We start from the raw sequence: 15258 nt of genomic DNA on the forward strand, positions 1-15258 counted from the left end.
GCCCGAACCCTGCAGTTCTCATTGCCTCGTGTTTACTTCGTGACTGTCATTCCCAAAGACCTCTGATTGCATCGGCCACTGCTCGTGGGGGCGCACCCCGACACCGATGGGCAGCTCTCTCTGCTCCATGACTCCAGTTACAAAGGTTGTTCGTCCTGCATTGATCAGTTACGCTCCGGGACCGTCTGAAGCAAAGATCTTTGGTCTGAAGGGACGGTGGACAAAAATAAGACTTGGTAACTGGGTTGCGATTGGGTGGGGGGCGGGGCGGGGGGCGGCGACGGCAGACGCGGAAGCAGCGCTGGAGTTGCGATCATTCCCACAGCAAGGGGCTGGTGTTTGGTGGACTTAGAGCAGGGGGAACTATCGGAGCTGCAGGCATAGCGGTCAAATGCAGCAATGTGAACCCACAGCAAAACAACGGCCTGCAACCCGGTCAGTCGGAAATACATTATTTGCTTTTAAATCAAAATTCCCTCAAGGAGATTTGACACGGTTAAAGTGCAGATGTTTGATATGGAGGGATATGCAGGCAGAGAAGATTAGTTTAACTTGGCATCATGTTTGGCACAGACGTTGTGGGCCGAAGGGCCTGTCCCTGTGCTGTACTCTGCAATGCCCTGTGTTTAAGCGCTTTTAATTTGCATTATTTGTGAAAGTTGGATTGCTTGATTGTTCTTCTTTGAATGAGCGCAATGAAAACAGACTGGTTTAATGTGAACGGTCCATTTGATCCCAGCAGGTTAATGGGCCGACAGCCGTCCTTCGTCGCTTCCTCTGTACACGATCTCGATGCGAGGCATTGGAAATGGTGCGTGTGTACGACTGCCACCCGTTCTCCTCTCAGCAGATCGTCCCGGCCGAACACGAGCCGGACTCTGTCTGCTGCGGGAAAGACACTCTCTTCGTCTTCTCCTCTGGGTGTAAAGTGGCGACGTTCAGCGTTGCCCACAACGGATGCGAGCCCATCTGCACGTTCTCCACTCTCGGGAAAGTCCAGAAAATCACATACAGCGACAGAGGTAAATGTTGTTTGCGCATGACAGTTTTATTGATATGAAGTAATTACCACTTCTTATAGCTGGTATAAATGTGTGGCCAACCCAGTTTGAAAGCAGAATAGTTGTGACAATGTAAATGTGAAAGTACAGAATTGTAATCGTCTTTTTTTAAATTCTCTGCCGGTTGATCTGTTTCTCTGCAAACAAGATATCGAACAGATTTCCTATATTTATGCAAAACATCCGCCCCCCCTCCCCCAACCACCTATCTCTTCAAGACACGAAGTGCTGGAGTAACTTTGCGGGCCAGGCAGCATCTGAGGAGGGAATGGAGATTGTTTCACACTGGGTGTGGTAGGGGAGAGAAAGCTGGAAGAGGGCAGAAGGGACAGGACAAAGCCTGACAAGCGATAGGTGGATACCAGGTACTGCAGATGTTGGTGTACAAAAGAAGACACAAAATGCAGCAGTAACTCAGCTGGTCAGGCAGCATCTCTGGAGAACATGGATAGGTGATTGTTCAGGTCAGTGCCATGTGTAGGAAGGAACTGCAGCTGCTGGTTTACACCGAAGGTAGACACAAAGTGCTGGAGTAACTAAGCGGGCCAGTCAGCATCTCTGGAGAAAAGGAATAGGTGACATTTTGGGTTGGAAGCCTTTCTCAGACTGCAGTCTGAATGCGGCTCTGGACCCAAAACCCAAATCTCCTCCAGAGATGCTGTCTGACCCGCTGAGTTACTCCAGCACTTTGTGCCTTGAAGTGATAGGTGGGTACAGGTGAAACGATGGGGGGTGGTGTTGATTGATAGATGGGTGGAGTAAGTGACAAAGGCAAGAGATGAAAAGGCAGCCAGAGGGTGTGAGGGAAAGGGAGATGATGTGTGAATTGCAAAGATGGAGGGATGGGTATAGGTGGGAGGGGACAGGGGGAGGGGGAAGTGTAATGGGGGACTCGAGTGTACAAAGGAGGGCAAAGGAGAAGGGTGAATATTCCTCTGAATATTTAATGTAATTTATTTATCTTCTGAGCTATTTTGTGTGCCAGCAATTAACTCCTCCAAACAGTCAGTATTTCTATGAAATACCTTGTATGGGTTATATATTTAATGGTGTAGTTATAGATATCAGGTATCATTTGTATGATGGATGAGATACAAATGCTGTACGTTAAATGATATAGTTTTAAGCACATCAGATTTAATTACATTACTTTGGAGATACAGCGTGGAAACAGGCCCTTCGGCCCACTGAGTCTGTGGCGACCAGCAATCTCCCCGTACACTAGCACCATCCTACACATCAGGGACAATTTACAACTTTTACCAAAGGCTACAAACCCACAAACCTGTACGTCTTTGGAGAGTGGGAAGAAACCAGAGCACACAGAGAAACCCATGTGGTCACAGGGAGAACGTACAAACTCCGTACAGACAGCGCCCATTGTGAGGATCGAACCTGAACCGGGATGAGAATCCCCTCTTCCATCAGGCAAGAGGTACAGAACAGTGAAAACACACACTTCCAGATTCATGGTCAGTTTCTTCCCAGCCATTATCAGACAACTGAACCATTCTATCAATATCTGGAGAGCACTCCTGAGCTACTATCTACTTTACTGGAGACACTCAGACTATCTTTAATCGGACTTTACTAGGCTTTATCTTGCACTAAATGTTATTTCCTTTATCATGTATCTAACCAATGTGAATAGCTTGATTATTCATGTATAGTCTTTCCATTGATGCAACAAAAGCTTTTCACTGTACACGTGACAATAAACTAAACTATTAACCCAGGTCTCTCGGGCTGCAGGGCAGAAACTCTACTGCTGCGCCACTGTGCTGCCCAAAATGTGTTGTAATTTAAATTAGATTTGTAACCACTGAAATCAAATGCATTTGTCAATCGTAGTTTTTTATTTTATGTTTGACCTTTCTATTAACCTCAGGAAATTACCTTGCGGCAATTGAAGAGAACAACAAGGTCCTCTCTCTCCATGTCTACTTGAATTGGAGAAGATGCCAGACGAGGGAGATCTCACGAGTCAGCATCCGGATGGTGGGACACGCGCTGCAGGCTCCATTTATCGGAGCTCCCAAGGATCAATTGGAAATTATAGAGGTGCCACTATCAGAGCCTCCCGTCTCCATTGCCTGTTGCCCGGTGAAGGGGGATCTAATAGTCGGATGTCAAAATAAGGTGGTGTTGTTCCGCTTGAAGGAAGGGCTAGCGGACGGCGAAAGCCCAGTGTTGGACTTTGAGCGATTCCTCATTGTGCACGTCGCTCTGGAGCTGCTAGAAGTGGCCTTCTGCAATGGCTGCTTGGCTCTGGTGTCAGACTTGGAGGTGCTGGTGTTGAAACTGCAGAATGTCCAAGATATGGAGAGTGAGAGGCAGCCGCAGATCCCTCCAAAAGTCTTGCCGCCCAACAAGGAAATGTACGGAGAAGACAACAAACCTGCAGAAGGTTTGTAGCAAATTAATCAAATTACTGACATTACTTTCATCTTTTTTTCAGAGATACAGTACGTAAAGAGGTCCTTCTGCCCACCATGTCCATGCCGACCATCGATCAACCGTTTACACTAGTTCTATGTTACCCCACTTTCTCATCCTCGCACGACACACGAGGGGCAATTCATGGAGGGCAACCCTTCAACCCCCTCACCTCTCTGGGATGCAGGACGGAACCGGAGCACCTGCTGGAAACCCACATGGTCACAGGGAGAACCGGCAAACTCCACATAGATAGCAGTAGAGGTCAAGATCGATCCGGGCTTTAGCCCTGCAATAGTTTAATTTAGTTTAGAGATAAAATGTAAATAGGCCCTTCAGCCTGTTGAACCCGTGCCAACCAGCGATCCCCCCAGTACACTAGCACTGTCCTATACATGACGGACAATTTACTATTTGCTGAAGCCAATTAACCTACAAACCTGTACATCTTTGTTGTGGGAGGAAATCAGAGCACACAGAGAAAACACACACAGTCACGGGGAGAACGTACAAACTCCTTACAAACAGCACCCGTAGTCAGGATCGAACCCAGGTTCCTGTCGCTGTAAGGCAGCAACTCTACTGCTGCCCAACTGTGCCTTCCCGAATGTGGCATCAAGCCAAATGTAACATTGAAGCTGAGCTCTGTATAGATGAGATGTAGTTGGAAAGCGATGGGTTCGAAGGTTGTGACCTCAAAATGTGGACTGATCATTGAAGCAAGCATAACACTCCAAGCTTCCCCAAACTGAAAAAAAAGGTTGAATTCTTAATGTTCTCTTGGGTCTGCATAAAAGATACCATGGTTTTGAATTTTATTTCTCTTGGGTATTATTGGCAATACTTATCCTCAGCACGGCAGATTTTCCGATTACTAATACGCCGCTACTGGGAACATAGTTTTGCTACATTCCAGCATCTTCGATTGAAGATGGCTTGAAGTCATCTGCGATTAAAAAAGATACGAGTTCTTTCTTTAAATTAACAGGGTAAACTAATATCAACAATGTTTTGATTGATTGTAAAATACTGCAAGCTATTTCCATGTTGTCCCAGTTTCTCATCCACTCCCTACACACTAAGGATCAATTAATTTGCAAACTTGCATGTCTTTGGGATGTGTGAGGGAACCGAAGCACTTGAAGGAAACTCATGTGGTCACAGGGAGAAAGTGCGAATTCCACACAAATAATACCCGAGGTCAAGATTAAACCCGGGTTTCTGGCGCTGTAAGGCAGCAACTCTACCACTGCGCCACTGTGCCAAGTACATTAGTACTGTGTACCCATAATACTCAATAAACACCGTAATAAACAAGTTATTCCATCTGAAGAAGGATACTGCCTGACCTGCTGAGTTACTCTGGCATTTTATGTCTTTCTTTACTCCAAACTTTAATTATGTAGGGGTGGGAGAGTTGCTACTTCTAATCTAGCCAAAATCTCACCTTCAGGTGGGCATAAGAGTCAATTGACAACAGCAGAAGAGCTGAGGACTATATACTGGTCAGTATTTATTCATTAGGGACTACCACTAATATGTTCTTCCCGTGACCTGTATGGGTTTTCTCTGGGTGCTCTGGTTTCCTCCCGCACTCCAAAGACGTAGAGGTTTGTCGGCTAATTGGCTTCGGTAAAATTGTAAATTGTCCCTAATATGTGTCAGTGTGCGGGAATTGCTGGTCGGCGTGGGTTCGGTGAGCCAAAGGGCCTGTTTCCACAATGTATCCCTAAATTAAACTAATCTATAAGATATTATGTGGGTCAAGGAAAGAGCGTTCACGTCGCGGCCCTGTTTTCACCAACGCACAAAAAGTGCAAGACGGGCACCATTGTATGCAGATGCCGAGAAGTGTGTCCAGCTCTGGCCGAACAACTTCTAATCTTGTGTGTGGACTCGATAAGAAGAAGAAGATGATAGATATTATGCAGCAATTATGTTGGTGTATTTCTATGGCCAGATTGGGCTCTATATTGCAAAGGTGCCTTTAATAATATTTCATTCGTTCTAATCATTAAAAGACATCTTGCGTTAGAAATTCAAAAGTGAGGCACAATTTTTGTTTGTAGTACTGTCCTCGTGAAGCTCCATTATGTTTGGAGCGGAACTCAATGGCAATAATTTCCATGTCACATCCCATCATTTGACACCAACATATCCTGTTGGGTATCTTTGCTTGCATTTATGACTAAAGTCTGATCTCAACTGCTATATCGTGCCTTAACTGCAATGGACCAGTTTGCATGTCCTTCTTCCTGCTTCTAGGGTCTCTGAGCTCCCATCGCTGTCTGCAACCCCTCCTCCATTTCACAGTCTCCAGTAGACCCTGTGAATCAAAACAAATTACTTGCGTATCAGTCTGAAGAGGGGTCCCGACCCAAAACGTCACATATCCATGGTCTCCAGGGAAGCTGGCTCACCCGCTGAGTTTCTCCAGCACTTCTTTCTACCTTCGAGTTACTCCAGCATTTTGTGTCTGTCTTTGGTAGAAACCAGCATCTGCAGTTCCTTTTTATTACAAATCAATCACGTCCTTGGATTGGATCAGTGAAATGTAGTGCAACAAGGGACCAGTATTGAGAAACAAAAAGGACAATCTATAAAATAAACAAATGTAATTCAAAGATATAATGTATAAAATTGTAAAATATTAAAGACATTCATAGAATGTAAGTTATATATTCTGGAAAAGAGTCTACACATAATTTGCACATTTCAAAGTATTACCAATACAATATTACTTTTATGCAGTTTAGTTTAGAGATACAGCGTGGAAACAGGCCCTTCAAACCACCGAGTCCGCACCAACCAACAATTCCCGTACATTAACACACTTTCGACTCTGAGGACAATTTTTACATTTATACCAAGCCAATTAACCTACAAAACCAAAGTTTTTGGAGAAACCCCACGTGGTCATGGGGAGAAAGTACAAACTCCATGCAGACAGTATCCTTAGCCAGGATCGAACTCGGGTCTCTGGTGCTGGAAGCACTATATGGCAACAACTCTACCGCTGTGCCACCATGCCGCCCTAATTTTATTTGTCTTGTCCACACCTCATAAACACACACATATAACAAATATATTATATATTTTATTTATAATATAAATAACATATACATATAAAATTTTTTTTCATACACAAGAAACTACAGATGTTGGAATCTTGTGTAGAATACAAACATTGTGTATAAGGCACTCGATGCCACAAATGTTGTTAACTGATCTCTGGCTTTGTGTTTCATTCAGCAGATTCTCTGAGCCAAGGACAGGATGACTTTGTCCTCTTTCAGGGCCCCTTGGAGCTACTTGGTGAAGATGCGTCTGGATCTGGAGTCATAATCAGCTTAGAATGCACGGGGACGGAGGGTTTGAATACCGAGCCACAGGATTGCTTGCACTTCCAGCAGATTCTGTACAGGTAAGGCAGGACCGATTAGTTAGAGGCAGGAGGAACTGCAGATGCCGATTTACAGAAAAAAAGACACAAAGTGCTGGAGTAACTCAACAGATCAGGCAGTATCTCTGGAGAATAGGAATAAGTGATGTTTCAGATCGGGACCCTTCTTCAGACTGATTGTAATAGGTTTTCTCTCCCCTACAAACGTCACCTATCCATGTTGCCCAGAGATGCTGCCTGACCTGCTGAGTTACTCCAGCACTTTGTTCCTATTTGATAGACAGACAGATAGGTAGAAAAATACAGCATGTCACAGAAAGAGGCTCTTCCACCAAATCCACGCTGGCCTTCAATCACCCATTTACACTAATCCTGCACTAATCTAATCCAACATTATTATTCTTTCCATATTGTAATAAATCTTCTCCCCCTCCCCCAGATTCTATTACTCACCTACACATAAGTGGTAATTCACAATAGCACTGCCTACCCCGACTAAAATTATAAAATGATAATTATTAAATATAAATGGTAAAGGCACGGGAGAATTATGCCTACCTGAGAGATCGATCTCTTGGGCATAATTCTCCGTGCCTTTCATGCGCAGTACATGTAATACGGGAAAGTGTGTGCAGCCCACGTGCTGTGGACACTGCTTCAAGCCGTCAATTTCAAGCAGAGCTGAAGGCAGCTGAAATTCTGCCTTTGCAGCATGGACTGTGTACTACGCAGCGCAAGCGGCTGTAACGTGGGAAGCGGCTGTAAAAGGACAGTGCCGCTGGGGGGGGGGGGGGAGAGTTCTTTTCACAGTGTGTGGGGAGTCTGGCCTGCGGTAAGGTTGCGGGAGGGCAGGAGCGTTGAGAAGGAGGGGGTCGGGGTTCATGCCAGAGCAACCAGCTCAAGAGCGGGTCAGCGGGTGATGGATAACAGGACAGCGGGTGGTGGAGCTTACTCCAGGTGTCAGTTCGCGCTGACACAGGAGTGTCCACTGCCCGCTGTCCTGTTATCCATCGCCCGCTGACCCGCTCCACTCTATGATTTTTGCTCTTGAGTTGGTCCCCTCACTGTTCAGACTGAGAGAGCACTGCCAGAGGTGAGCGGGCCGGCAGAAGGCGCTGAGGTCCGGCGGCTGCTCACACCCACCCAAGCTGCTTCCGTCCCCGGCCACAATGCTGTGGCTCGGCGCCCGGAGCGGTAAGTGAGTGAGTTGCTGGCATGATCCCCGACCCCCTCCTTCTCAACGCTCCTGCCCTCCCAACTTTACCCCTGGCCAGACTCACCACACGCTGTGAAAGGAACTCTCCCCCCAATTGGTCCCCTGAACTAGTACTGTCATTCAATAAGATCACAACTGATTCAACTTGTCCCTGTGTGCTCCCGTTTTTCCCACCATCTCTCCACCTGCCCTCCACCCCACACCCTTTCAGTAATTCTGAATGAAGGAGATTTGGATGCCTTGGGCAAATTTAATTGTTACTTTCATTATTTTTATTCTTTATTTTTACGGAGAGGAGAACAATCTGCGCATGCACTGTTTAAGATTGTTTAAAAAGCCGACTGACTGCCTACCCTGGTAATTACTCACGGCACGTGCCTGCCATACGGTCACAGGGAGGACATACAAACTTCATACAGATGGCACCCATAGTCAGGATCACACCCAGGTCTCTGGTGCTGTGAAGCAACAACTCTATCAGCTGTGCCACCTCGTAATCTGCTGAATTGTGCAAAAGGTTTATTTTATCCCATTGTACAGGGGCCCGTTTATAGATGATGACATAGCTTTAACTCGATTATTTGAATTCCTATACTTTGTTTTATTAATCCCTTCATGGCCTTGTCCTGCTCTATTTCTGCAACGACCCAAAGCCCTCTGTACTATCTACACGCTTGCACAATTGTGATTGTGATCGCTACCGTTGGTCCTTGTGTTGTCAGCTTGGTCATAGGTTTTGCAACCGCTTTCTTCAACTTATCACTTGATCTCGCTCTCTCTCCCTCCTTTCCTCCCTCCACAAACTATGGTGTGCAGTTTTGCTTGCTGTCTTCTGTCCATGGAAATACTTATCATAGAGAGAGAGGGTGTGACTAACCTTTACCAGAGTGATTGCTGTTATGTTGGGACTGGCTGACGGGTAGAGATTAGGACTCGAGGGCCTGAGAGACAGGAAGCAATTGGGCAGGCTAGGAATTTATTCCTTGGAGCGCAGGAGGTGGAGGGGTGATCTTATAGAGATGTACAAAATCATGAGAGTACATGGATAGGATAGGTTTAGACGGGTATGGACCAAACACAGGCAGATGCTGATTTACAACAAAAAAATGACACAATATTGGAGTAACTCAGCGGGTCAGGCAGCATATCCGGAGAATATAAATAGGTGGTGTTTTGGGTCAGGGCTTTTTTTCAGACTGATTGTGGGTGGTGGGCTGAGTGGGGGGGGGGGGGGGGGGGGGGGGGGGGGGGGGAGAGGTAGGGTAGAGAGAGAAGGGAGAGGATAAAGTCTGGCAGGTAATAGGTCAATGCAGGTGAGTCGGGGTTTCCGTCGGCAAATGGTAGACAAAGGCCAAAGATAAAAGAAAGAAGGTAGAAGGTGTGAGACAAAAGGATTGAAGAGATATGAATTGTGAAGCAAGAAGAAGGTAACGTGGAGGAGACAATGCATTTAGTTTAGTTTAATTTAGAGATACAGCGTGGACTTAGGCTCTTCGGGCCTCCGAGTCCGTGGCAACCAGCGATCTCCACACATTATCGCTACACGCTCTAGGGACAATTGACAGTTTTACCAAGCCAATTAACCTCCAAAGCTGTGAGCGGAAACCGAAGACACCGGGTAAAACCCAAGCAGGTCACGGGGAGAATGTACAAACTCCGTACAGACAGCACCTGTAGTCAGAATTGAACCCTGGGTCTCTAGTGCTGTAAGGCAGCAACTCTACCGCTGTGCCACCCCTAAAGGAAAAAAAGTGGAAGGATGTAGTTGCAATAGAGAGAGTACTGAAGAGATTCGCTAGGCCTTTGCACTGGTCTACAGAAGAGTTCTGACCCAAAACATCACCTATCCTTTTTTTCCAGAGATGCTGCATGTCCCACTGAGTTACTCCAACACTTTGTGTCTATCGTCACCAGCACTTTGCCTGGAATGGAGGGCTGCAGTTATAGGAAGAGATTGGATAGGTTGGCTTTATTCTCATTGGATGTAGGAGGCTTGAGAGGCGATCTTGCATAGGTTCGGAACTGTATGCCTTGGTACGATAAATGGTCACAATCCTTTCTCTGAGCAGGTCAGCAGCCTGAAGTGGGAAACTCATTACCAAGAGCTGTTGGTCATGTTTATACTTTAGAGATACAAAGTGGAAACAGGCCCTTCGGTCCACCGAGTCCACGTCAACCAGCGATCACCCCATACACTAACACTGGGGTCCATGTGCAATTTTACCGAAGCCTACTAACCTACAAACCTGTACGTTTTTGGAGTGTGGGAGGAAACCTGGAGAAAACCCACGCAGTCACAGAGAGAACGTACAAACTCCGTACAGCAAGCACCTGTAGTCAGGATTGAATCTGGGTCTCTGCCGCTCAAAGGCAGCAACTCTACTGCTGCTCTACTGTGCTACCCTCATTGTTATCTGAGCATGCTATGTGGAATGGTCTAAGTGGGTCTGGTTCCCCTTCTGTTGGCTACGTATGGTGCAGGAGAAAACCTACCCTGAAGGGGAGCCAAATGAATAACCCAATCAACAATGCCACACTGCTGATTCTGACATAACTATTGTATCTCCTTGATACAATCAGACAGGAACTGTCTGGAGTCACTTTCTGAGTCATCAACTTACCATAGTAAACTCATAGAGTCATACTGTGTGAAAACAGGACTTTGGCCCAACTTCCCCACACAACATGTCTCAGCTGCATGTCCAGTCCCACCTGCCTGCGCTTGGTCCATATCCCTCCAAACTTGTCCTACCCATGTACCTATCTAATTGTTTCTTAAACAATGGGATAGTCCCAACCACAACTACCTCCTCTGGCAGTTGTTCCATTCACGCACCACCTTTTGAAAAAGTTACTTCTCTGATTCCTATTAAATCTTTTCCCCTTCACCTTGAACCTAGGTCCTCTGGTCCTCGATTCCCCATAATCTGGGCAAGAGATTCTGTGCATCTACCCAATCTATTCCTCTCATGATGTTATACACGAGGTGCTGTGCTTTGCAATTAAAACATAATCTGCCTCCTGTTAAAAAAAAAAGAAAGGTTGGCATAGATACATAGATAATAGGTGCAGGAGTAGGCCATTTGGCCCTTTGAGCCAGCACTGCCATTCAATGTGATTATGGCTGATCATCCACAATCAGTACCCCGTTCCTGCCTTCTCCCCATATCCCTTCATTCAGCTAGCCCTAAGACCTTTATTTAACTCTCTTTTCAATGCATCCAGTGAATCGGACTCCACTGCCTTCTGATGCAGAGAATTCCACAAATTTACAACTCTCTGAGTGAAAAAGTTTTTCCTCAATTCAGTTCAGAACAGCCTACCCCTTATTCTTGAATATGGGTGAGTTGGGCCATAGGGCCTGTTTCTGTGTTGCATGACGCTATGACTCAGGTATGGTTTGATTCACCTGGATATCATCACTGCATCAATAGTAGACCAACATCAATGAGGATGATTACCATGCAGAAAATTGTAGTATTCTGGAACATACAAACCAAATGGACAGTGGAACTGATTCAGTGGTGACATTTGAGCATCGTACATTGCAAACGTTGCTGCATGCTTTCATGATTTGATCATTTATAATTTTTCAGGCTTGGGACTGTTACCCATTTCACCCAATGGCAGCACAGTGGCACAGCAGGTGAAGCTGCTACCTCACAGTATCAGAGACCCGGGTTCAATCTAATTTTGGGTCCCACTGTGCAGAGTTTGCACATCCTCCCTGTGACCGTGTGGGTTTACTCCGGGTGCTCGGGTTTCTTCCAACATTCCAAAGACATGTTGGTTTGTAGGTTAATTAGCTTCTGTAAATTGCACTTTGTGTGCAGGATAGAGCTAGTGTATGGGAGATTGTTGGTCTGCACGGATTCAGTGGGCCGAAGGGCCTGTTTCCACACTGTATCCCCAAAGGTCTTTAAAAAAAAAGGCAGACACAGGCAGAGGAACAAATTGTCTGTGCTGGTTTTCACTACCACACAGCTAACAATGGCCTGTTTCCTTTATCATCGGTACTTTTTTGCATATCTTTCATTCCTTTGTTGTATATGTCGCTACATCACCGTCTATATCTCTCATTTCCCTTTCCCCTGAATCTCAGTCTCAAAACTTCACCGATTCCCTTTCTCCAGAGATGCTGTCTGACCCGTTGAGTTACTCCAGTTTTTTGTGTCTACAGTTTAAACCAGCATCGGCAGTTCCTTCCATCACAACCATTCGACCACCCTGGAGATACCAGTTCTGTGGGTTTGTGTTGAGTGCATGTCATATTGGAAGATAAATTGTAATTCGAATTGTTTTTTTCTATTCCAAGGCGTTTCACACCAGATCTATCCCATATTTACTTGGACGAGAAAACTTCGCTGCACTCTCTACAGCTCCTCCCAATATTCGCTGCAGGTACAGTAACGTTCAGCACACTAAATCCTACCAAGTCGTATTTGTTTGCTTTCCTGCATTGCTTTAACCAGAACTTTGTTATTAAAAATTACAGCAGGCTCTTGATCAGTTGGGGAAATAGGCAGAGGAATGACTAATTGAGTTTGATGCAGATAGGTGCGAGGTGCTGTGTTTTGGGAATTCAAACCAGGGCAGGACCTTCGCAGTGCAGGGTTCTGGGGAGGGTTGTAGAGCAGTGGGAACTAGGAGTATAGGTACATAGTTCCCTGAAAGTGGGGTCACTGGTAGATAGGGTGGTCAAGAAGGCTTTTGGTACATTGACCTTCATCAAACAGCATTGAGTATAGAATTTGGGATGTTATGTCACAGTTGTACGGTGTTGGTGCGAACAGACTTGGAGAACTGTGCTTAGTTTTGGTCACCCTGCTGTAGAAAGGATGTCATTAAGCTGGAATGAGCACAGAGAAGATTTACGAAGATGTTGCCAGGACTTGAGGCCTGAGCTATAGGGAGGTGGGTATGTGTAACGAGTTGCCAGAGGAAGTGGTTGAGGCAGGCACCATAACAATATTTAAAAGACCCTTAGACAGGTATATGGATAGGAAAAGTTTCGAGGGATACGAGCCAAATGTGACCAGCGTAGATGAGGTTGGCTTGGACGAGTTAGGCCAAAGTTGGGACAAAGGGTCTGTTCCTGTGATGTATGACTCTATGACTTTCAGCTCGGAATGTACGTTCTAAAGTGAAGGGGTTGGAGCCTGGTTTGGGGAACAAATCGATCGCCTTTTTCACTCTGGTGGAAGTTTTATGAACTGTGGTGTGTGTGGTCATGGCAAAAAGGGAAGGAAAAGAAGGAAGTAGTAGAAATGAAATACAGAGCTTACTAATTTGCTCATTGCTCTGTGCCAGTTACTTAACAGCACAAGCCAAGCAGAGCTGCAGCAATTGCTTGCAGAAGACTGCATAATCAGTCAATCCCAGCACTTACACTTCTGACATGCGCTGTATGGTAATAACATGCACTCTATGGTAATGCACCCATTCATTCCTCCCTGAGTATGTAACCCGGGTGCCAGGCCTGTAACCCTTTTATCCGGGGCAGGTTTATGGTACCCTTTTGTATGACAAAAAAAAAATTGCAAATGGATTGATAAGGAAAGGAGCAAACATTTAGTGTCATAAGTAATAGGAGCAGAATTAGGCCATTTGGCCCATCAGGTCTACTCTGCCATTCAATCACGGCTGATCTATCTTTCCCTCTCAACCCCATTCTCCTGCCTTCTCCTTGTAACCTTTGACACCAGTACTAATCAAGAACCTGTTAATCTCCACTTTGAAAATACCCAATGACTTGGCCTCCACAGCCGTCTATGGCAATGACAATGTCTTTCAAATCTTGTGCAGAATGGAAACTAAGACTCCTCTAATTTGCCAAGATACCCTTTGTATCCTTTTGTGTAAACCAGCATCTACAGTTCCTTGTTTTGTACATTCTCCTAATAATTGAGCTTTGTGGCTTTAAAAGTATGGAAACAAGGAACTGCAAATGCTGGTTAACAAAAAAAAGACAAACTGAACTGAACTGAACTGAACTTTATTTATAGAGCACTTTAAAAACAACCACTGTTGCAACAAAATGCTGTACATGACTAATCATAAACATAAAACAAAACAATAAAAACATTAAAAGACAGTAAAAACAATAAAAAACAATAGAAACACTAAAACAGGAGCAAAGTCTCATGCAGGGTCGAAAGCCAAGGAATAGAAAAGGGTTTTAAGACTAGTTTTGAAAACTCCTGGAGTAACTCAGCAGGCCAGGCAGCATCTCTGGAGTACACAGATAAGTGACGTTTTAGGACGTTGCCCTTCTTCGGACAGCTAAAGAAGGGTTCCGATCCGAAATGTCACCAAACCATGTTTTTTCCAGGGATGCAGTTCAACCTGCTGAGGTACTCCAGTATTTGGGTCATTTCTTGTGGCCTTAAAGGCACTTTTAAATACTTTGGCAACAGAGTAATACTTTCTGTGAAGTGTGAAGAATAAGCCAATCCTTTCAAAGCTGTGTGTTATCTAACTTTCTATGAGAGATACACCTGGAACCTTAATACAGTTAATTCTGCTATGATATACGTTTCCCTCGAGTGAATTGGATGTAACACAATTGATGAATTAGGGAACACTGTTTGTTTGCAAAGGCAGGGGCCAGGCCAAATTGGTTTTAACACAATTTGATCAAGAAAACCACTTAAAAATTACTTTGGAAATTGACAAGCAGAACTCTATCTCTAATGTCTTAAAAGTCTTGGGAGTGTGGGGGGCAACCGGAGCGCCAGGAGAAAACCCTTGCGGTCATAGGGAGAACGTAGAAACTCTGTACAGACAGCACCCATAGACAGGATTGAAACCGGGTCACTGGCACTGAAAGGCAGCAATTCCACCGATGCGCCACTGTGCTGCCTTATGGGCCTGTCCCACTTAGGCGATTTTCCAGTGGCCAGCAGTGACCTGAAAAGCCAGGAACTGGAACAGCGACTGGCAGAGTGGAACACACACACAAACACACACAAACACACACACACACAAACACATCACAAAAAGGCAGGGGCCAGTACAAGCGGGGGAGCACTGTCTAAAAAATTACCACAGTGCAAAGCCAAGGTGATACAGACACACACCGCGATGAACAGGAAGGGAGCTGTAATTAAGACAGCTAGTACAGTGTATGGTAAGTCATTTAA

The 15258-nt window shown here is 45.4% G+C and overlaps 1 protein-coding gene across 1 annotated transcript in view; it reads left to right on the forward strand.

Annotated features, from left to right (window-relative positions):
* The first annotated feature begins 280 nt into the window (after positions 1-280).
* Positions 281-15258, forward strand: part of hps3 (HPS3 biogenesis of lysosomal organelles complex 2 subunit 1) — a 46525-nt gene continuing 31547 nt past the window's right edge. Inside the window, 6 exon segments of the mRNA XM_055645706.1 lie at positions 281-435; positions 740-831; positions 834-1022; positions 2950-3468; positions 6750-6921; positions 12432-12517. Of these exon segments, the coding sequence (XP_055501681.1) occupies positions 392-435; positions 740-831; positions 834-1022; positions 2950-3468; positions 6750-6921; positions 12432-12517 (1102 nt within the window). The 5' untranslated portion in view covers positions 281-391.

The sequence above is a fragment of the Leucoraja erinacea genome, chromosome 14, assembly GCF_028641065.1.
Source record: "Leucoraja erinacea ecotype New England chromosome 14, Leri_hhj_1, whole genome shotgun sequence".
Lineage (NCBI taxonomy): Eukaryota > Metazoa > Chordata > Chondrichthyes > Rajiformes > Rajidae > Leucoraja > Leucoraja erinaceus.